This window comes from Oryza sativa, chromosome 3 (genome assembly GCF_034140825.1).
Source record: "Oryza sativa Japonica Group chromosome 3, ASM3414082v1".
NCBI lineage: Eukaryota > Viridiplantae > Streptophyta > Magnoliopsida > Poales > Poaceae > Oryza > Oryza sativa.
The window spans coordinates 550,307-573,118 of NC_089037.1; the positions used below are offsets into that span (position 1 = coordinate 550,307).

General features: G+C 41.3%; 3 protein-coding genes and 1 long non-coding RNA gene across 4 annotated transcripts; 1 reads left to right on the forward strand and 3 right to left on the reverse strand.

Annotated features, from left to right (window-relative positions):
* Nucleotides 1–7,052: 7,052 nt before the first annotated feature.
* Nucleotides 7,053–15,120, forward strand: LOC4331345 (homeobox-leucine zipper protein HOX10-like). The gene is made up of 19 exons (NM_001402020.1): nucleotides 7,053–7,444; nucleotides 7,951–8,323; nucleotides 8,655–8,814; nucleotides 9,102–9,184; nucleotides 9,283–9,373; nucleotides 9,470–9,565; nucleotides 9,992–10,105; nucleotides 10,210–10,293; nucleotides 10,378–10,533; nucleotides 10,640–10,714; nucleotides 11,057–11,163; nucleotides 11,246–11,429; nucleotides 11,855–12,043; nucleotides 12,257–12,337; nucleotides 12,679–12,810; nucleotides 13,369–13,694; nucleotides 13,810–13,915; nucleotides 14,376–14,525; nucleotides 14,648–15,120. The coding sequence occupies exons 2-19, from the start codon at nucleotides 8,085–8,087 to the stop codon at nucleotides 14,792–14,794; spliced, it is 2,520 nt and encodes an 839-aa protein (NP_001388949.1). The 5' UTR covers nucleotides 7,053–7,444; nucleotides 7,951–8,084; the 3' UTR covers nucleotides 14,795–15,120.
* A 1,336-nt stretch (nucleotides 15,121–16,456) lies between these two features.
* Nucleotides 16,457–17,108, reverse strand: LOC4331346 (small ribosomal subunit protein eS17x). The gene has a single exon (XM_015773419.3). It carries the CDS (start codon nucleotides 17,046–17,048, stop codon nucleotides 16,614–16,616), a length of 435 nt encoding a protein of 144 aa, XP_015628905.1. The 5' UTR covers nucleotides 17,049–17,108; the 3' UTR covers nucleotides 16,457–16,613.
* Nucleotides 17,109–17,593: 485 nt separating this feature from the next.
* Nucleotides 17,594–19,915, reverse strand: LOC4331347 (basic transcription factor 3). Its single transcript, XM_015772333.3, has 6 exons — nucleotides 19,778–19,915; nucleotides 19,183–19,250; nucleotides 18,612–18,760; nucleotides 18,464–18,520; nucleotides 18,191–18,229; nucleotides 17,594–18,028 (listed from the first exon to the last, which is right to left on the reverse strand). Exons 2-6 carry the CDS (start codon nucleotides 19,248–19,250, stop codon nucleotides 17,814–17,816), a joined length of 528 nt encoding a protein of 175 aa, XP_015627819.1. The 5' UTR covers nucleotides 19,778–19,915; the 3' UTR covers nucleotides 17,594–17,813.
* A 512-nt stretch (nucleotides 19,916–20,427) lies between these two features.
* On the reverse strand, nucleotides 20,428–21,642 carry LOC112938345 (uncharacterized). Its single transcript, XR_003241536.2, has 4 exons — nucleotides 21,497–21,642; nucleotides 21,070–21,131; nucleotides 20,894–20,978; nucleotides 20,428–20,781 (listed from the first exon to the last, which is right to left on the reverse strand). It is a non-coding gene; the product is annotated as an uncharacterized lncRNA (long non-coding RNA).
* Between the last annotated feature and the right edge of the window lie 1,170 nt (nucleotides 21,643–22,812).

Genomic DNA, 22,812 nt, shown 5'->3' on the forward strand with positions numbered 1-22,812 from the left:
TTATTTCAATTCGGCCCATTAGTCGCAAACGGGAAAATGGGCCATTAACAGATTCGTGTTGCCACGATGATATACCGACATTGCTGCGCCTCAATTGGAACAGAAAAATTATGGTAAAATAGAAATTTATTTAAGCATTTTTTTCCCGACCGTTTACATCCCTGGAATCCGCTGTAATTCCTGCAAAGCACCGTGTAGACAAAGGCAAAGGCAAATTTGTTCGTCCGGCTTCAACATAAATTTATCTTACTTTCTACACTCAAAAGTTTGGTATTCCACTTCCCTTGCTTTTCAGATGTGCACTTTGGTTTCTCAAAGGGTTTTTTTTTTTTGAATAAAATGGTCATCGCAATACTTGGATATAGGAAGGAAAGGGTTATGGATGCATAATGCAATTGATCCTTAATTAGTCCTAATCTGTCATCGCATACACGATGGATTGTTTTCCAGCTGCTTGCACCAACTTGCATTGCCACTTGCCCTTTCACTTGAACAACTTACTGCTTCATGTTATATGACTTCCTACTTTACATTTTTTTTGGGTAAGACCTGACTTCGTGACATTACTATTGCACTATGTTCTCAATGAACCTAATTCATGTATTTTTCTGTTTCAGATGATGAGAAAGTTCCTGTCATAAAAAAAGATGGTGAGCAAGTTGATAAAGTCACTGTCCTGGGATTTATCCTTGGGTTAATCAAACGTCGTTTGTGGCAGATTTATGTTTTCCAGTCTCAAAGATCTTTTCTCCGTCAACCTCTTACATCAATCTCGCTTACTTTGTTTCAGTTGATTGTGTTTGCGAGACTTGGGGTTGTCGTCTCGTAGTTACATACCCGAAGCCTGATTGCAAAATGTGCCAACCCTAATTCTAATGTTGTTGTACATCCCAGATCAGAAAAATTCCAGTGTGGGCAGCAAAAGGACGGCAAATTCGCATACGTACAGCAAATGCTAATTTAATAGTATGATAATACTAATTTGTTGGTACTGATCTCAAATCAGATAAACAAGACAGGTTATGATATACTGAAATTGCTGCGTCCCAATTCGAACAGAGCTTGTTCAGGAGGCCTGCACCGGGGTGGGAAAAAGAAAATCTTGATCAGTTTTTAACTGGGCTTTCTTCTAATGTTTTTAATGATTCATTATATTTTTCTCTGTCATTTGAGACTTTCTTTTGTTAGAAAGTTAAGGAGTTGAACTGAGCCAAGGTGAAAACAACTTTAGTTCAAAATTTAATAATTCTCATTTTAAAAAGAAAAACTAGATCAATCAGAGAATTTTTAACCGAGCCATCTAGTTGGCTAAACAATCTTTTTTTCCCCCATCCGCGAGCTCAGCTAACTAGTTCATCTGGCTAAACTAAAATATTAGTATAAGAGCCAAATGAAAGGATCAAATCATTTCAATTTCAGTCCTATCTTGACAATTTCGGTTTGCATGGACTCTCCTACAGTCAAAGTTGAGGGTAATGCTAAGCTGAACACCTGCTGTCGATCTGCAAAGCCCAAATTAACTTAATTCAGGGTAAGCTGTGTTCATGTCGCTGCTCACAATCACATGTTAGACTACTGGCCTGTACCATGTAACTGTACACTCCGTATATTGCCATGAGATTGTTTGTTCTGCATTGATTGATTACAATGCAAAGCTAGTGAGTCCAAACGAGCCACCGATGATCACAGATTCACAGGCAGGCAGCTCTGCCTCTGCTGCTGCTACTGCTACTGACCGTCAGATGATTTCCAGATCCGGCAAGCTATCAGCTTAGCTGGCATGGAAGCACGAAGCGGTAATAGTAGTACCAAGACTTTAATGGTGCTACCGTAGGAGTCCTATTATTACTCGTACTGCAACTGGGATTAATTTCGGTGTTCTGATTTGCAGATAATCATTCAGTCGTTGAATCTGCCCGTCTGCCCCCTGCCCTCTTGCCAACTTGCCATGATATGTGGTTTGAAATTTGAAGCCATTGTTTTTAGAAAATGGTTTAATTAGAGTCATTATAGATATAGCCTTACGCTTCAACGATTAATTAATTAATCAACCAGTACTAATATAGGAGTATGCAACTACTACTACAAGCAAATTAGAACAACAAAAACGAGTTCCTGCCGTCTTAAGGTGCTTGATTTTACTGTCATTGATTTGGTATTTCATCCATCCTACGATAAAGCAACTAGAATAGTACTCCCTCCATCCCAAAATATAAGTATTTTTAGCTATAAATCTGGACAAATGTATATTTAGATTCATAGCTAAAAGTTGTTACATTCTAGAACGGAGGTAGTACTATGTGATATAACCTATTATAGTAATTTTGGACATATTTATAGTATTATAATGAATCTAGACATACCGTTATCGTATATTCGTTGTATCCGTTGTTCCATGCTTTTATTTTGGGTTTTATGTACTTTGCTTAATTAACCGCGCACGATGTACTATGCTACTAGTTGCAATATGCCACTCGGCCACGCATGCACCTATATATATTTATGTATCTACTACAGGCGTGTGGAGAAATCAAAGGTTATATATGTTTCACATGCAATGGATTATATATTTAATTACTGCGGAATAGTATTACTAATAGTAAGCGGAAAGATGATGTTATTTGAATATAGAAGAAGTTGATGACAAAGAAAATGTAGTGTGTAGAAGTGTTTCTTGAAGAAGAAGGGAATGATGGAGAAAAGCGACATCGGGATCGATTATCAACATGGATCATGGAAAGGAGGTAACATGCAATTGCAGATGCAGCAGCTGAGGCAGGGGAATGTTTGTAGTTTTGTCTCCAAAACCAAAGAGAAGCTATAGTAGAGTGTGCAAAGCACAAAGCATGACATGCCCGCACTTTCCGCTCCATCCCTGCTTAAACAATTGACTAACAAGCATACCACAAGTTAATTGCATTTCATTAACCCATACTGCACTACTCATGCTAATAAACTAGCACTAGCAGGTAGTATAATTATTTATACTACATCTCCCTCCGTATTTCTTAAAGTAAATCATTTAGAACAATATTTAAGTTAAACCTTAAAAATATAAATCATGAATAACTATCAAGTTGTTAAGTTTAAAAATATAAACATTATATGAATTGATTTGTCTTGAAAAATACTTTTATAAAAGTATACATATATCGCTTTTCAATAAATATTTTTATAGAAATAAAAAGTCAAAGTTGTGTTTTAGAGACCGTGTCGCTGTTCAAAACGACTTTCTTCACGAGTACGGAGGGAGTACATATATTAAAACAAAATGACGGTGTCGAGGTTCACAGACGTCAATGCCACACTATATATTACTGTACTAATTTATCTACATATTGGTAGTAGTATTTGTTTAGGAAAAGAGGAAGAGAAGAGAAGATGCACGCATGTGCAGCTTGGAAGTTGGTAGTAGAGGCACTGGAAATATTATGCATACGATACGTGGGCGGCCTTCTTTTCTCGCGTGTGCATGCATGCGTACAACGTAAGATTACCCTTTTTTTTTCCTTTTCCTAATCTTACGCACGCACGCATGTGCACCACCAACTTAGGAGTATTATACTTTCTTAATTAGCCGCCCTGTTAATTTTTCTCTCACACTACCAGTATTCTTCTATTACTGGGTTCATATAGCTCCTGTTCAGATGGTTCATAATATTGCTGCCATATACTCTCTCTGTTCTCTTCATTTCTCTCTCTCTCTTTCTCACACACTACAAGTATTTTCCTCCTATTCTTCATCTTCACCTGGCACACAAATCATTATTCAGCTGCTAGCTAGCAGAAACACAGTCAGCTTAATTATATCTTCCCAGGCCGGCTGCAGGTTGACATAATAATACAAAAACAAGACTACTACTAGCATGTGAAAAGCAATACTTTACGTCTTTGCTTGGAGATAAATACTCACATACTCCCTCCTTCCCTAAATGTTTGACGTCGTTGACTTTTTTAAACATGTTTGACCGTTCGTCTTATTCAAAAAATTTAAGTAATTATTAATTCTTTTCCTATCATTTGATTCATTGTTAAATATGCTTTTATATATACATATAGTTTTACATATTTCACAAAAGTTTTTGAAAAAGACGAATGGTCAAACATGTCTAGAAAAGTCAATGGCGTCAAACATTTAGAGAAGGAGGGTCTCTGTTTTTCTTTTTTCCCTTTCACCTTTGCAATTTACTACTCTATACAGGGAGTAGCTAGTTATCGTCAAATGCGGCAACCATTGGGGAGGTAACAATACTAGATGAAAGAAAGAAAGATTGTGGAGGAAGCAAAGCAAAGCAGAACAGATGAACACTGGAGCAGAGCAATCGAATTCGGACCCATTCAGCAAAGGAAAGGTAATAAAATTCTACTCCTTTTTCTCTGCATCTGCATGCCCTACCATGTAATGTCGTCTCTCTCTCTCTCTCCGTCTCCGGCCGGCCTCTTCCAAATCCAGACTCCCAGTGCCATCGCATGCTTCCTTTGCTTCTCATTTACTACTCCATCTCTACACTCTCTAGCTACTCCTCACAAGATAGCTAGCGTGATGTGTCTAGTGAGACTACTACCTTAATTAATTTGCATATCAAATTTTGGATAAGGGATTATCTACATAATGCCAAAAACACCATTCATTAGCGAAGAAAATAAAGGAAGTACTGAACACTTATTTCTACTCTACTCCGTATCGGCGATATTTTGTCTCCGCTGTACCTAGAGTGTGGTGTGTTTAGTTCACGCCAAAATTAAAAATTTGATTGAAATTGTAACGATGTGACGAAAATATTGAAAGTTTGTGTGTGTAAGTAAGTTTTGATGTGATGGAAAAGTTGGAAAAAGTTTTATTGAAATTAGAACGATGTGACAAAAAAATTGAAAGTTTATGTGTATAAGAAAGTTTTGATGTGATAGAAAAGTTAGAAGTTTGAAGAAAATGTTGGGAACTAAACCAGGCCCTATTACTGCACCGGTTGGCTTACGTGGAATTCAATTGCAAGTTTGAGCATGTATATAGCCCCTAGCTGACCAATCCTAGCTAGTCTTTGCGGGAGTGATTGACAAGAACAACGCATAATTAATCAATCGTTAAATAACCAGTACTAATACTAACCAGGGTTACCAGACTTGGCTAATGCTTGTCTTGTAAGCTGGAATCCCCAGCCTTAAACCTGTATACAGACATCTTATGCTTTCTCAGTAAAGCTGGGCGGTAGCTTCTTGATCCAAAATACTAACCTGCAGGGCGTCGTTTTAACATATTTTAAAGAGATAAATAAATAGAGAGAAGAGCAACGGGCTACAGATGTATAGACAGCTGCAGCATGGACTATAAGACGTAATGTGCGTATGACAGGTCAGACCATATATTAATAGTATAGTAAGCAACTATTGTATAAATTGGCTATTACATTGGCTATAGATGATTTGGAGCTGGTAGTGGGCTATATTATCAAACTTGCCCTAATTATTGGTATACGACTGGAGACTAAAAATAATACACATGAAATCGAGTGGAGTACGATACGCATGCATGTGCGTATATAGGGTGTGTTTAGTTTACACTAAAATTAGAAGTTTGGTTGAAATTGAAACGATGTGACGAAAAAGTTAAAAGTTTATGTGTGTAGGGAAGTTTTGATGTGATAGAAAAGTTGGAAGTTTGTAGAAAAAGTTTAGAAATAAACGAGACCATAACTGGGCAGGAATGTATGACCGTGCGAAACAGTGACAGGTGCGTATGTAGCTGATCCGATCCGATCGAGTGATGTAGAAAAGCATCAGCGAGCGAGGTGCAAATTAAAGCCATAGAGACATAGCTTTGCTTAGACGAAACACCAAGGTAGTAGCTAGCTAAGTATCCATCACCCGCTACAACTGGTATCCCTCCTTAAGGGGTTCGTAAGAATTCCAAATCAAAGGAATATAAAAATTAAATGATTAGAATGTCACACTCATTTCATTCATTACGATTTTTAATTTCTAAGAGGTCTCACATCATGCTAAGAATCATATGGAATTAACCTGTAACACTATAATCTAATTTATTCCTATAAAACGAATAATACATATATTAAAAAATTCTAAGGATTCAATTCCTACGATAATTCTATGAAAAATTCTCTAAACCGAATGAGCCTAAAAGTAAATTAAATTATACTACTATCAGTCGTATTTAGCACTGCTATAACTATTTAGTGGAGGAGTAATTAGTTTTACTAACCTGGTGGCTCTATTAAGAACAAATAAAGACGTAAAAGGCGCTGTTTGGGAGCAAGCGAATTGAAGCGACCGACAGTTGTTGGACATCTGCCCGTGTACTACTACTGTGCACTTAGTACAACGGTGAAAACGGTGCTCCCCACGGGGTAAAACGGTGAAAAGAAAAGAAGAAAAGAAAAAGCTCTTCTGGTTTAATTCCTAACTTTTTCTTGTAAGTAAAACGGTGAAAAAAAAGAAAAAGCTCTTCTGGCCTGGTTTAGTTTCTAATTTTTTTAAAAACTGTTAATTTTTATATCACATCAAAACTTTTCTATACACATAAACTTTCAACTTTTCCGTCATATCGTTTCAATTTCAATCAAATTTTCAATTTTAACGTAAACAAACACACCCTCTGTTTCTCTTTTTCATCGCGCGTATACGTATCTACGGTGGTGCACCGAGTGCACCGCAGGATGCGCCGAGGGGCATATCGGTAAATCCAGGCGCCCCTGGGAACGCGCGTCCACTTCCGCGGCCGGGGGGTGGGGTGGGGGCCCACGGCGTCAGGTGGGCCTAGCACCCCGCAAATTCAATTGGCCGAAAACGCCAGGCCCAACCCACGCGCGGCGCGCGCCACCCCTTCCCTCTCCCTGACACGTGGGCCCCGCACCCACCCACCCACCCCCACGCACAACACAAATGGCGCCAACGCCGTCGTCGTCCTCTTCCTCCTCGCTCTCCATGGTGGTGGTGGTGGTCAGGTGGTGGGGGAGAAGCTAGGAGTACGTATTACTACTGGCTCTCCGCCTCGCCATTGGCACAGTAGAGTAGAGGTGGAGGAGCAGTGCATGCGCGTGCTGTGCTCTCTCTCTCTCTCTCTCTCTCTCTCTCTCTCTCTCTCTCTCCATCCACATCTCTGTCTGTCTCCGCTTTAAAGCTGTCACCTTTTCCCATCTCTCTCTCTCTCTCTCTCTCTCCCGTGCTGCTCTCCCTTCTCCTCTCCTCAATTACCACGCCGCAGCCGCAGCCCCCCAACCCTAGCTAGTACGGCGGGCGACCTGAGGGGGTAGCTGCCTACCTCTATACCTGCTATCTCCGTTCGATCCGGGTCGGGCTCGTGCTGCTGGGGGCGGGGGCAATCAATCGGCGAGCTCGGTGATCCATGGCCGTGGCTGTGGGGTGGCTGTGAGGGTGCCCCCGGCGGCGCTCCCCTCCGCGCCTGCCGGCGAGGGGGCTCGGACTGAAGGTCGCCACACTCTACCGCCCCACCCATGCTCCCTCCGCGCGCGATCTAAGCTAGGCCTAATCTAGGGTTCCTGATTGCTTTTCCATTTTCGCCCGGACGGACCAAACTACTACTGTCTATCTATCTAGCTTCTTCTGCTGCTTCTCGTGCTGCTCCTGCATATTTTTTTAAAATTTTTATTTCATCTCATTTCCGGGTTACTCTCATTTATCATCTACTCCGTACCACTATTAGCAAGCAACCCATTTTCCCCCCTTTTTTTCTTGAGATTTTTGTGGGCGAATTCGAGTAACCTTTACTCCCCCCATTCTAGGAAGCGGTTTCTTTTAGCATGGCTTTGTTTTTTTCTTTTCCTCTCCCGCTTTCTTAGTTAATCAACTTTACCATATCTGTTGCGTGCACTTCAATCCCTGTCATTTGTATCCTTCCCCTAGATTTTGATGCTCAAACGATTGTTTTCACCAAATGCTGAGTCAAAAGAACTCTCCTTTTCTTTTTTCCCCCAGGGATCTAGGCGAGCTGAAAATTGAAGTGCAGGCAAGGAGATAAGAGCAGCGTCCAAATTGTGAGTACTTCATTAGCAGGAGGTAGTGGTTGTGCTTGCTTGGCTCCTTTGCAATTTGGCTTTGGCGAGGTAGCAATGGCTGCGGCAGTGGCAATGCGAGGGAGTAGCAGTGATGGAGGTGGCTATGATAAGGTTTCCGGGATGGACTCCGGTAAATATGTGCGCTACACGCCTGAGCAGGTGGAGGCGCTTGAGCGGGTGTACGCCGATTGCCCCAAGCCAACCTCCTCCCGCAGGCAGCAACTGCTGCGTGAGTGCCCCATACTTGCTAACATTGAGCCCAAGCAGATCAAGGTCTGGTTCCAGAACAGAAGGTAATGATAATAGAATTGAATCTTTCTACGTTTGTTCTCTGTGACAAAAACTTGTTATGGCAGTTTTCCCTGATTGTTTCATCTGTCACCTGAAATAACATTTCGTTAGTTTCCTTCTGGGGAGGCTATGGTTCTAATATGCTGCGTTGTTGTTGTGATGATGAGCGGTATTTTGATATGAGGGGAGCTGCAATGCCAATTGTTTATCATTTCATTTGTTTGCGCACCAGCAAAATGTAGTATAATTACTTTAGCTGACGGCTCTGCATGTATATGATTTTTTCGTTTTTCATGTTCGCTGAAGTGGATACTTGTGCTTGTGTTGCTCTAGGTGCCGGGATAAGCAGCGGAAGGAGTCTTCACGGCTTCAGGCTGTCAACAGGAAATTGACGGCAATGAACAAGCTACTTATGGAAGAGAATGAGCGACTCCAGAAGCAGGTCTCCCAATTGGTTCATGAGAATGCCCACATGCGACAGCAGCTGCAGAATGTAAGCTCTTGATGTGCTGGTGCTGATGTTGTCCCCCATGCATAAACATGTTCTCACTGAAATGCTATCTATTCTTTGTGCATTTTGTTATACGCATGGCATGTCCGGGGATGTGTTGTTCTGTACTGTATATTGTAGATTAGTATAACTTTAAAATTTGATGTATGTGTAGCTATACCAGCTGGGGCCATATGCGTCAGTTCCTTTAGAATTGATATATGAATTAATCCTCAGAATGTCCATGAGATCGCTAGATTTCACTGATAACACCACTTGCTTGGGTGCAGACTCCGCTGGCAAATGATACAAGCTGTGAATCAAATGTGACTACCCCTCAAAACCCTTTAAGGGATGCAAGTAACCCCTCTGGGTAAGTAAATAGTTCTGAGTGACTCAGGTAGAATTATTGTTGGATGGACTTGCTCTTTCGATATCATGCTATCTTAACTGCCTTTTATCTTGTTCTAGGCTCCTTTCAATTGCAGAGGAGACCTTGACAGAGTTCCTCTCAAAGGCTACTGGTACAGCTATTGATTGGGTCCAGATGCCTGGGATGAAGGTTCCATGCTAGCACTGTTTGTTTTTTTGTTCTGTGATTTGTGCTAAGAGGTTTTTACTTGAAGTGCTTACTACCCTTTTGTTTTCATGATGTAAGCCTGGTCCGGATTCGGTTGGTATTGTGGCCATTTCACATGGTTGCCGTGGTGTTGCTGCCCGTGCCTGTGGTTTGGTGAACCTAGAACCAACAAAAGTAAGTGTTGTAGCTATTTGGGTACATGGGTTTGGTATTTTTATGTTACCTCAGTATTCCCTGTCTGTATGTTTTCTGAAGCATCTATTTTGGGTGATAGCAAGCCTATCCACCAGTCACTTAGTTTTCTTTGTGTGCAAATGGTTAGAAACCTACTACCTCCATCCCAAAATATAGCCAAAAGTTGCTATATCAAAAATCCTATCAGAAGTGCCTCCTGAACACATTGCTGCCGAGTGTGGAATTAAGACACACTGTAATTCACTTTAATAAATACTAAACTTTGAAGATGTCACTTTAGAGGTCTAATGATTTCATGTCTGCCAACTGTTATCATCAAATTTAATCGTGAAGATAAGCAGATATCTTGCTTTTTTTGTTACTTTATTCAGGAGATTTTGTGTCTCATAGAACTTTGTTACGTAGGTGGTAGAGATATTGAAAGATCGTCCATCTTGGTTCCGTGATTGTCGAAACCTGGAAGTCTTTACAATGATTCCAGCAGGAAATGGAGGAACGGTTGAACTTGTCTACACACAGGTGAACACTGTTTCATTTTACATTGTATAATGGTATATCCTCAGTCTTCTCTATCAATGCATGTGCTTCATGCCATGAACATTATTACTTGTTTTTGCTTACAGTTGTATGCTCCAACAACTTTAGTTCCTGCACGAGATTTTTGGACGTTACGGTACACAACCACAATGGAAGATGGCAGTCTTGTGGTATGTATGAACATGAACACTGTTTTCACCCCACAATGAGTCTCAATGTGATGTTACCCTTGCTAATATTCCTCCATCTCCAAGGTCTGTGAGAGATCTTTAAGTGGTTCAGGGGGCGGTCCAAGTGCTGCCTCTGCTCAGCAATATGTGAGAGCGGAAATGCTTCCAAGTGGATACCTGGTTCGCCCATGTGAAGGTGGGGGATCAATTGTGCACATAGTGGACCATCTGGATCTTGAGGTATTTTTCACACTTTTGTACAGTTGAACCATGTTTTTTGTCCTTTGATGTAGGACCATTTTTGTATCCTGTCAAACTAATAATACAATTTGGTTTAATCTTTCAGGCATGGAGTGTTCCTGAGGTGCTTCGGCCACTCTATGAATCTTCAAGGGTAGTCGCTCAGAAAATGACTACTGCGGTAAGCTGTCGTGAAATGATATTCAGCTCAAATTTCATTGATGTGATTACAAGTTCATCATTTCAAGTGAAACTTGTTTTTAATGAACTCTTCAAGTTTCATAACATTGGATTTTTTTTTAGAAAAAATAAAATAAAAATCCAATATTATGAAACTTGAAGAGTTCAAGCTAATGATAAAGTTTGTGTTTTGGATAAAGCTTATAATATTGGATATGTGGTGAAAATGATTTATATGGGTTGGTACAACTAATGATAAAATTTGCCTTTTGGATATGTTGAACAGTTCATTTTCTGCAATCTACTTTATACTAACCTTTTATTGTCTATCCTATATATCAAGGCACTCCGGCACATCAGACAAATTGCTCAAGAAACAAGTGGGGAAGTGGTGTATGCCTTGGGGAGGCAACCAGCAGTGCTACGGACTTTTAGTCAAAGGCTGAGCAGGTGATTTTTTTATAAATTATTACTCAGCAATTAATATTTTTTTCACCTGTTTAATCTAACACCAATATTATGCTTTTCTTAGAGGCTTTAACGATGCCATTAGTGGTTTCAATGATGATGGGTGGTCTATAATGGGCGGAGACGGTGTTGAAGATGTAGTTATTGCTTGCAACTCAACTAAGAAAATTAGGAGTAACAGCAATGCTGGCATCGCCTTTGGAGCCCCCGGAGGTATTATATGTGCTAAGGCATCAATGTTACTGCAGGTAAGGGTAATCATTATCAGCTCATTAGGGTGCAGATGACCCCTCTGTATGTAGCGTCATTTTCCAAGGAAGGGAAAAAAAAACTTTTTTAGTGATTCAACATATGCAAGCACATAAATAAATTGCTCGGCTGTATTAACATTTGATAGTGAGATCCTAATGAGATTTTTGATGTTTTGCCTGGTCCTACACCTGATGATAATTTGTTTGATTTATTTCATTACTTTCTTTTTTGCGGAGAAACTTATTTCATAAAACTGCTGTCATCGCTGGTGTGAATATAAAAGCAGTGTCACAAAAGTTTTTTCCTCAGAGACATTGAACACACAGAATGAGTTCTTTGGAACTAGATTTCCATGTTCAAAACTTGTAGCTGTTAAATCATGTTAATCCATACGTCTTCTTTTCCTTCTTTGGTATTTCAGAGTGTTCCTCCAGCAGTACTGGTTCGATTTCTGAGGGAGCATAGATCTGAATGGGCCGATTACAATATTGATGCATATTTGGCTTCAACTCTGAAAACAAGTGCATGTTCACTTACTGGGTTGCGACCCATGAGATTTTCTGGGAGCCAAATCATCATTCCACTTGCTCACACAGTTGAGAATGAGGAGGTATATTTTCCTGAATATGGGGAAAGTCTGTTTTTTGTGCGCTTGTTGCTGTTGAACTGATTTGAGTAATGGTTATAGCAAACTACTTATTTTCATTCTTGCTGATCTGTTTACATTGTCATAGTGGATAGTGACTATCTAGTTAATTCCATTGTCGGACATAGTTTTGTTATTATTGATTTATTTTCATTAACTTGAAAAAAAAACGAACAGATTCTTGAAGTTGTTCGCCTTGAGGGTCAACCTCTTACTCATGATGAAGCTCTTCTTTCAAGGGATATCCACCTGCTTCAGGTAAGACACTAAATGCCATTGCTATGTTTTTTGTCTGTATATGTACTGTGTTGCTTCTCAATTGAGAAAACTAGTAGCTTTTAATACATGTAATTTCTTGCTTAATATGTTGATCATTGTATCTATTCGTGAGCATCTTTGGCTCTATTTCATCTTATCAAATTATTGTAGAGTTAAATATGCTGTGTAACAACTACCAACCCATAAGCCTATCTTTATCCGGGCATATTAAGTTTGTTGCTACACCCTTTTTTCCCCCTTCGAAGTACAGTCAAAGATGCAAAGCTTTTTATGAGGCTTGTAAATATTCCAGTTTGCTAATATACCCTTATCTTTTGCAGCTCTGCACTGGAATAGACGAGAAGTCTGTGGGATCCTCCTTTCAGCTTGTGTTTGCACCGATTGATGATTTCCCAGATGAAACTCCATTGATTTCTTCTGGCTTCCGTGTTATACCACTTGATATGAAAACAGTTAAGTGCTGCCAAATTCCAAATTACATTATCCATTACCCTTTTGACTGTTCCCTAGGTCCATATGTGCTTTATTTGCTGTTGCATTAATCTGTGATGAGTCGTGAATGTCTTTTAGCTTTTCTAGGAACCTCAGTTTTATTCATTTGTTCAGTGAGTTAACCCTGGCCAATTTTAACTCTTCATAAACAATTGTTTTGGTTGTTCTAAGACAAATAATCTCTTGGAAATGTTTCATTTATTCTCCCCTCTAGTCCGCTTTAAATGTTCCAGCTCTGTCCACAGAGACCCCAAAAAAAAGCTATTTTGTAAACTCCCATTAAATTGAGAAAAAAAACTGTTAAATTGGTTATTTGCATCTTGATTGTATCACCAGTTAGAACTAATAGAGGCATTTGGTTTCAAATATTCCCTTGGAAAAATAAAGCAAGTATGTATGAACCAAGCTTGCTAAAATGTTTATCCTTTTTGAACCAGAGGTAGTACTATATTTTTGGTCGGCTGCCACTAAATTTTTAGGCTCTGTGCCCAAAAGTTTAACCGTCACATTTCATGCAGGATGGTGCATCCTCTGGTAGGACATTAGATTTGGCATCTAGTCTTGAAGTAGGTTCAGCAACAGCTCAAGCCTCCGGAGATGCATCTGCAGATGATTGTAACTTGCGATCTGTTCTGACGATCGCTTTTCAATTCCCTTACGAGTTGCATCTCCAAGACAGTGTTGCAGCTATGGCTCGCCAATATGTCCGTAGCATTGTTTCTGCTGTGCAAAGAGTGTCAATGGCTATCTCTCCCTCTCAAACTGGTCTAAATGCCGGACAGAGGATAATCTCTGGTTTCCCTGAAGCAGCAACCCTTGCTCGATGGGTTTGCCAGAGCTACCAGTAAGTGTACTCGTAGTTTCTTCCTGTGCAGTAGTGATGATATTTAATAAGAATAAATTTGATAGTTTTCCATGTTGGTTGCAAGCTGACAAAATATTATTATGCCGTCGCTCAGTTACCATCTAGGGGTAGAGTTACTTAGTCAATCAGATGGAGATGCAGAACAATTGTTGAAGATGCTATGGCATTACCAAGATGCTATTTTGTGCTGCTCATTCAAGGTATCTGATGAATTCAACTCGATCAATGTTCCATCATTTGATCTAATCTCATTTAGTCTATTAAGTACTATTACAGACCACTCGATCAATGTTTACCCATGTATTACAGACCACTCGATCAATGTTTACCCATGTACTCTAAAACTTATCGCTTGTCCAGCTGACCTACAATCTTTTCATGCATTTTTCAATCTAACAAAAACTGGCTCTGTTAATAATAACCTAATAGTTAGAAAGAACTGGCTCTGTTAATAATGACCTAGTAATAGTTAGTACTTAGTACAGACCTAACGAGTGCTTAGACCCTCAAACGTGTTTTCAACAGGGTGATTTTGCTATATTTTTCCCTTTGAGTAAATGCTCTCAATTTTTTGTAAGGTTTACACTTTTGACACTAATGCGATCATCGGACCACAATATTTGCTATCTTGTATGACAGAAATGTTTTGGTTTCTTTCAGGAAAAACCGGTGTTTACATTTGCCAACAAAGCAGGACTGGACATGCTAGAAACTTCCCTTGTCGCCTTACAGGACCTCACATTGGACAGGATCTTTGATGAGCCTGGAAAAGAAGCATTGTTCTCAAACATTCCCAAATTGATGGAGCAGGTAGAAACTCCTTTTCGCTTAACTCACACCCTTAAGTGCATCATATTTCAGAAATCGCTGAGTTGAAATAAATTAAAATTATGTTACATTGCTTACCATTTTTTTCCCTGTTTTGTGTTTAGGGCCATGTCTACCTGCCATCAGGCGTGTGCATGTCAGGAATGGGTCGGCATGTTTCTTTCGATCAGGCCGTGGCTTGGAAAGTGCTTGCCGAGGATAGCAATGTTCACTGCCTGGCCTTCTGTTTCGTCAACTGGTCCTTTGTGTGACCATCCCACATCCACTGCGAAGTGAAGATTCATTTTTGCTTGTTCAAGACTGTTTTGCACTAGATCTAGACCTGAGAATCTAGTAGTATTTGCGAAATTTCTCGCTTATGTAAATGTAATCTCGCTCCCATTCCATCAAGTACCCAAGTACAAGGCAGTGGCCAAGTGGTTTTAGTTGTAGGGGGATCGGAGCAATCCTGACGGTTGGGTACTTGGGTTCCTTCCAGCAATGTAAAATCGGATCCTGTAGGGCGTCGAAAACTGCATTGGCAAGATTCTTCGAAATGCAGACCAAATTTAGCTAGTACATCGTAACTTTGGCATTAGCCATTTGGCTATTGGGTTTTTCGCTTAGGTGAGATGCAGCAGATCATCAACTGCTACCACTTCTCATAGTGATAATTAAAATGCAAAGATGCCCCCCCCCCCCTCCCCCCCTGTTCAGTCACTAACGAGATGAAACTTGTGCACGAGTACGAGACTGAACTAGACTGGCCGATACATTCAGCGACAGGATTTCTGATTCTGAAACGAAGGGCTTGATTGGTTTGATACCAATTTATTACCCTACCAAATTTTTAGTAACTTCAATAGTAGCAAGTGTATGTTTGGTGTGCTACCAAATATTACCCACAATAGTCCAATTGAATGCTACCTAATTTGGTAGTGCCAAAATTTGCCAATGTTTTGGTACTACCTGTTTTGGCACTACCAAAATTTTGGTAGTGCAAAAATTAGCTCCAATCCAAACAAACCCGAACTATCAGGGTAACAAACAAGGCAGGATAAAAGGCTTGGGCTAGCTAAAAGGCCACAATCATTCAGTTAGCCTTGATCATGAGTAAAATTCCTGTGCAGTACTTAAACTTGAGAGAAGATATTACTTAGGTCCGTACACATGAAAATTACACGTCTAGATCCATCATCTTAATTCAATGAATCAAGCCAGTTCAAACCACGTTTGACCAGGGATGACCACCGTCGTGGCGCTCCACTTAGGCATAACTTTTGTACTTATCGCCTCCACACCTCAGCGTGGCGGTAATTTAGCAATTAGCCCCTCATTGCTACCGTATCATCCCAAAAGCACATAGTCCCCTCGTCCCTCCTATCCCCCCTAATACGACGCTTCCAATGCAAGGTGATTTGGGCATCGATTCGAGCTCCGTAAGTAGTGGCGCCCGATAGGCATCACGGTACGCAAATCCATCGCCGGTATGTATCCACATTTCGCCCCTACCGCCGCTACCGTCTCCCGCCGCTATGTATCCACATTTTGCCCCTACCGCCACTAAATCGCCGTCTCCCACCGCCTTCATATGCTGCTCCCACAGTTGCAACCCTAGCCATCGGGTGAAATGTAAGGGGCCGAATGCAAAAGTGATGCCTACATACGTCGGTGGTCATCTCCAGTTAAACGAGGTTTGGACTGGCTTGGTTCATTAAACCAAGATAACTGATCTTAGATGTGCAATTTTAAGTTTACGGATCTAAATTGACACCCCCTTGCACTCAACCAAGATAAACCAAGTTTGAAGGATCGGCCATTCTTGATCAATCAGCTAGCAGTACACAACATCACATGACAGATTAGCAGTAATAAATGTAATGGCGACTGACAAGCAGTATGATGCAAAGAGATTACCACACGAACACACAGAATTAGCAAGGCAATCTGAATGGTCTCATAATTATAAATCAAGAAAATATGATATCCGGTGGTTCTTCGAATCTTTGAGGTATTACAAAACTGCAATCAAAACATAAAATTGCTTGTGTTTGTCCGCGAGTGATTACGAGGAGGAGGCGAAGCGATCACCTAGGCGCGGTCGCGGCGGGCGTAGGGGAGGCGGGCGGCGCCGTACTGCTGCGGGGCGGAGGTGGAGGCGTCGGGCTGGCGCACGACGCCGGGGAGGTCGGCCATGCCGAGGGAGGTGAGCATGTCGAGGGTCTCCTTGTCGACGCGGATGTCGTCGACCTCGAGCGCCGACCTGTCCGGGACGAAGTCCATGCGGCGCTCGCGCTCCTCCTCCTGGAGCTTGAGGGAGATGCCGCGGACGGGGCCGCGCTGGATGCGGCGCATCAGGTGGGTGCTGAAGCCGGCCACCTTGTTGCGGAGGCGCTTCGACGGCAGGATCGACACCTCCTCCAGCACCTTCTTGTTCGTGTGGAAGTCCAGGGTCATCCGCGAGTAGTACTTCTCGATCACCTGCCGAGACGTCTTCTTCACCGTCTTCGTGCGCACGCGCCCCATGCCGGGCTCCTCCTCTTCTTCTCCGGCGACGGTAGAGCGGGTGCTTGGAGTGGGGGCGGCGGCGGCGGTGGGGAGTGAGATTCTCTCTTGTTTTTTTATGTGTGAGTCGTGGCGGCTAGGGTTTTACCCGCGGCGAAGATCGGGCGCATCTCGGCCGTTGCTTCAAGGACACTCGTGCGGATTGGTTACTGGACTGCTTGGGCTTTACTAATTAACTGGGCCATATGTATTCAGGGCTAGCCCAACTATGAGGGCCTCTTCTGTGCTGTTGCTTCGGTTGTGATCGAATTCCGATCAAATTCACAATGGCAAAAACGACCAGGATCAAATTCACTAACCTTCACATGATGAGAATATACGATTCACACGTTCAGGTACGCACGAGTTTATTATATAACCTTCACATATTTGAGTAAAACTGAAAGCATATATCAGTGTAGTTGGCGCAATACCGCATACAGTTCTGAAAATATTTCGTGGTAAAGTAAACTGGCACACAAACACCGGGATATGCCAAGCTCTCATCATGTCAGACAAACACCATGTGGGTATAAAACATTTGCGAATTGGAAGCATAATTTAACTGTCGTAAAACTCAATTCCACCGTTGGATTGGACCAAATCCTCGTACAAGACAAAACCGGCCCACATGGAAACGAGTAAGGCAGGTCGGAGTCCATAGGAGAGCACGTCCCAGGCATGGTAGGGGGTAACATTGAACCAACAACCCTTCACAACAATAATAGACGACGGCGATGAACAAAACTAGGACGACTCTTTCTTCTCTTCCACCTCCGCTTCCTTCTTCTCCTCAGGCTCCTTCTCCTCTGCAGCCTCCTCGAACGTCTCTCCAGGGACAAGCTCAGGGACATCATCGTCGTCGTCCTGAGCGTTACCTGCGCTGGCACCAGCCTCAGCACCGGGTACCTGCTTCTGGAACTGCTCAGCAAGCCTCCTGAGGTTGTCCAGGTTATCAGGTCCTGCAGATAGGTAATTAAGGGTGATCAAACAAGAGTATGTATATACTACTATGTGAGTAGGACGTACTTAAAGACTAATGCTTGGTTCAGATATTTCAGGATTAGGGCGAGGTGTGCAATATTGAACTCATATTCAGTAAAACCAAGAAAAAAGTCTCATACCCAACTGGTTGATGATTGTTGGAAGCAGATCTTGCAGCTCTGTCAAAATTAGAAAGCCAAAGATGAGAACACCATTATGCAGGATTGAAGAATAACATAGGGTCAACGACGCAGATGCAAATTTGCGTTTAAAGGGTTTGTTCATCTCAAGATTTTTTGCCGGATGTAATTCAACACAAACAAGAGAAGATATTTCAACCTATTCATTCATGTTAACCACTAAACATGAGGCTACACAACAATCAGTACGCAAGATCTTAAGCAATGACTTACTCTTCGTCTGTGGTGTTCCACTCACTACCCATGTATTTGCACCAATGGATGCTTGCACTGCAGGAAGGCAAGAATAGAAGACAATTTCAGAAGAAAACAGGGAGCGAGTTATCAATTCTATAGAAGCTTCAGCATGGTAGAATTTCACCTTTTGGATTCTGAAATTGGATAACCACATCATCCTTGAAGATATTGACCTCTTCGATACCAGGAATGTTGTTCACTCCTACTCTTTTCAAGGTGCTTTGAAGCCTCTTGTCATCAGTGGTGGTAGTCTTGTGAACTGCCTTCTTCTTCCTGCCATAAATGCACAACAAGTATTAATATGAATCCAAAGGCCACAGCACAATACATTGTTTAAAAGATCGGATCCCAAAATACAAGCCCAGTATATCTTATCTAGATAGTTAGTTATCTACGAGCGCATATGAAGAGCGCAATAAAGATACATCTCAGACACGTCCAGAGCTTCACATATACAGTAGCAAGTAAAATAGAGGAGGGAAAGAAACTATTGGGAAAGGATGCATCATAAATGCATGATGATCAAGAAGTTTAACATGTCTTTATACGGAAAACTATTTAGATCTAAAACAAGCAATTCCCTCAGTGATAATAGAAAGTTCGGCAAAAAAAATATTCAGTGGCATAAATCAATCATTGCTACTGCAATACCAATGGCATTACTTGTGGACGATCAGAATAAACAAGAAAAATACCTGCGCATGCTGCCCTTGCCACCGGTGCGCACGGCACCCGCCATCTTCTTAAGCTTGTCGACATTCATCTGCATGAAAACATATGGTACTTTGCTTTAGTAAAGCCATAACGGAAAAAGGAAAGGTCAGATTACTCTTAGACACTCAAGTCAAACAGCATCAGAGGAGCAGCTCTACTACGATTTCGCAAATCTAGAGGACAACTTCTCCTAAACTAACACCCTCAATCCATCTAAACAACACGACCCAGTAATAGAACACTTGAATCAAACCTCGCAAACACCCTCGCTGCTTTCATACGGAGCAAATCTAGCCATGGAACCTAACCGCGCGTGCTAAAACCCCAATCGTGCAATCAGAAAGTTCAGAAAAAAAAAGGGGGAAATCACAAACACTATCCCTGCCCACTATCTATTGAACCACTACGTAATCAATTGATAATAAAAAAGAGGGGATAAAAACCCTCAATCCAAACAAAAGCTGCTGCAAGCGGGAACCAGTACTGATGCAGTGCGAGTAAAAGCATAGCGCCTACTATCTATCACAAGTAAGTGCTGCAGGGGAGAAGGAGACGCCGGAGATGTCGCCGTCTCACCTTGGATGGGAGGAGGAGGAGGGCGGCGCGCCGCGGCGGCGGCGGTGGCGGCGGCGGCGGCGAGGGGAATGGAGAGGGGGAGGGGAAAGGGGATTAGGAAGGAGGAGATAGGGCTCGCGAGGCCAACCACTGCGACTTGCTTTTCTTTACTCGGTGTTAGGGTTTTAACAACCGCGGGATCGATCCTGGCCGTCCGATTCTTGTGGGCGCACGGCCGCCACCGGATGCACGCGCCCGCGATACCGGGTTCGGGTTCTCGGGCTCACCTCTTTCACACCCGCTTGTGTAACTGAATGAATGCTTTGGAAAAAATGATAAATTCAGAGGAAAAAATACTTCCTCTCTCCATCCCATAATATAAGAGATTTTGAGTTTTTGCTCGTACTGTTTGACCACTCGTCTTGTTTAAAAAATTTGTGCAAATATAAAAAATGAAAAGTTGTGCTTAAAGTACTTTGGATAATAAAGTAAGTTAAAAAATAAATAATTATTCTAAAATTTTTAAATAAGACGAGTAGTCAAATAGTGCAAGTAAAATCCTTTATATTATAGAACGGAGGAACGGAGGGAGTACATCGTTATGCAATCAATGAATGACCACGATTATGCAATGAATTGCCAACATGAAGCAATGATTCAATTAGAAATTTTTCACAACCTACAACACATGCAGGTGAGCATCATTCAAGTATTGCTTCAATTAGAATTTTCACATCCTAGAACACAAGTGATGAACCAATTAGAAATGTCCTTGCTAGAGAGGAGAGAAAGAAACACGGCTGAACTTTAGCCATGCTAAACATAAGATTTCTCTGTAAAACTCAAAACAGGTACACAGATCCAATCACAACTCATCAATCATCACATAAGATTTCTCTGTAAAACTCAAAACAGGTACACAGATTCAACTCATCAATCATCATAGATTGTAACGGTTAACTTCGTGCAAATTTGTCATCGCTGCTGTTAGAACCGGCAGGTAATCGATTGCGTGATTTGTCACTCTGAAAATTGTCAACAGAAAAAGAACAGGGAGTAAAATGAGAACCATCATATTATATAGTGACTTCCCACGGAGAGCATATGCAGTACACATATGCAGTATAAGGAGTTTACCGATGGATGCAAACCCTGCTTGATCTCTTCAAGAGCTTCCAAGTCTATTTTGTACTCATCCGTGTTAACGCCCATTGCCCTCATCCTGCAAAAGCACAGCATATCTGTCACTTAGTTCCAGAGTACCAAATAATCTGCTCAAATGTTGTTAACAGGTAGGGATCTCGTTTAATTACTTCGCCAAAATAGCATCCAAATTCGTTTTCACTTTGTCAAACATGCTTGGAGCGCACGCCAACTGCAGCAAAAAAAGAAAGTTACAGACCAATATAGTCAAATCAAACCATGATGAATTGAATTTGCAGAGTGTCTTGCATCAATCGATCGTTTCTCCGAAATATATGTTTCTCTTGCGCATAACCCTTCGGATATCCATGGATCTCCGATCAGGAAAGCGTAATACAAACAGCAAACAAGCCAATAGAGCAAACTAAATTGCAAACTTTTTAGAAATCAGCAGACCAAATTGAGATGATGGGAAGATTCTAATGAAACAAGAGCTATGACAAGAGGTGCAGATAAAACAACTTCGAGACAAAAGGTGCAGATAAAAGACAGAGCTATGATATAAACATGTAGCACAAATTGCAATATATAGCACACCTGGCCCGTTCTCAATTTGTCATATATTTGATCCAAAAGCATAGAATTATCTCGATTTAGAGCCTTAGTACTCATGCAATCTTGACCTCCTGAAATATAAAAGAAAGGGTAAGAGGGGGCATAATTTAAGCACACAAGTTTGCTCAAAGGCCAGAAGGATAAGAAGCAAGTTAATTAGTCAAAACATTATGTTTACAACAAAATTTCATTGAAGCCCGTCGGTCTGTACTAAAAAACTACAAATAAAGAATCAAACACCAACAATTGTATCTTTTGAAATTGACGGCGCAACAGCAAAACTGAAGTACTCCAGAAGAGAAAATTGATAACGTTTGAACCAACAGCAATGTAAAATGAGTTATCATAGCACGAAGCCCTGAATAAACCGAAAATACCAAAGATGATGGGAGTGCCAAACCTACTTTCGGAAAGGGCATGTTTGTTCCTTTTCTTGTTAGGATTCTCAATTCCTTTTCCCTGTCCAATGAAATATTACATCAGAATCAATAACCACACAAGACCTTCCATGAAGTAGTTGATCGACATATGACATAGCAACAATATTGAACAGCAGTGGGAGGGATTATTTATCCAGTGGTGCTTATTCCGCTAACGAAAGATAAACTATTAAAGTCGCACTCATTTTGAGTGATATAACATCAATGCATTGTTTAAATATTCCAAAGAATTTCAGAACATGTGCCTTCTTTCCTATAGCATCTCCTGATTGAAAGGACTGAATAGCAGAACACTTCTTAGGGCCCCTTTGAATCAAAGGATTTATGTAGGAATTTCATAGGATTCAAATCCTATAGGAAATTATCCTATTTGGTCCTTTGATTCAAAGGATTGAAGTTTTCCAAATCCTATGAAATTCCTATGGAATGGCACATTGCATGTGGATTTTGGAGGAAATTTAGCAAGAGCTCCAACCTCTTGGAAAATTTCCTTTAAGTCTACCTCTCCCATCCGATTCCTGCGTTTTTCTTGCGCTCTAATCAAACGACCATTTCTGTGTTTTTCCTGTGTTTTGCAATCCTCTGTTTTACACTTCAATTCCTGTCAGAATCCTGTGTTTTTCCTATTCCTCCGTTTTTTCTACCCTGCGATTCAAAGGGGCCCTTAGTGTTTGAACAAGCTCCTGAAGCAGTCATTGCAGGGTGGCACGGGGGTTTCAGGATTTCAGGCCAAGGAAAGTGGTGACATATGCAATAAAAGGCTTGTCTCTGTATTGTCACAAGTTACAACAAAACTTTATCTCTCTCCTTTAAATCATTAGCAAACCCTGGCGCGCCGACCAAAATAAGAGTTGTTCA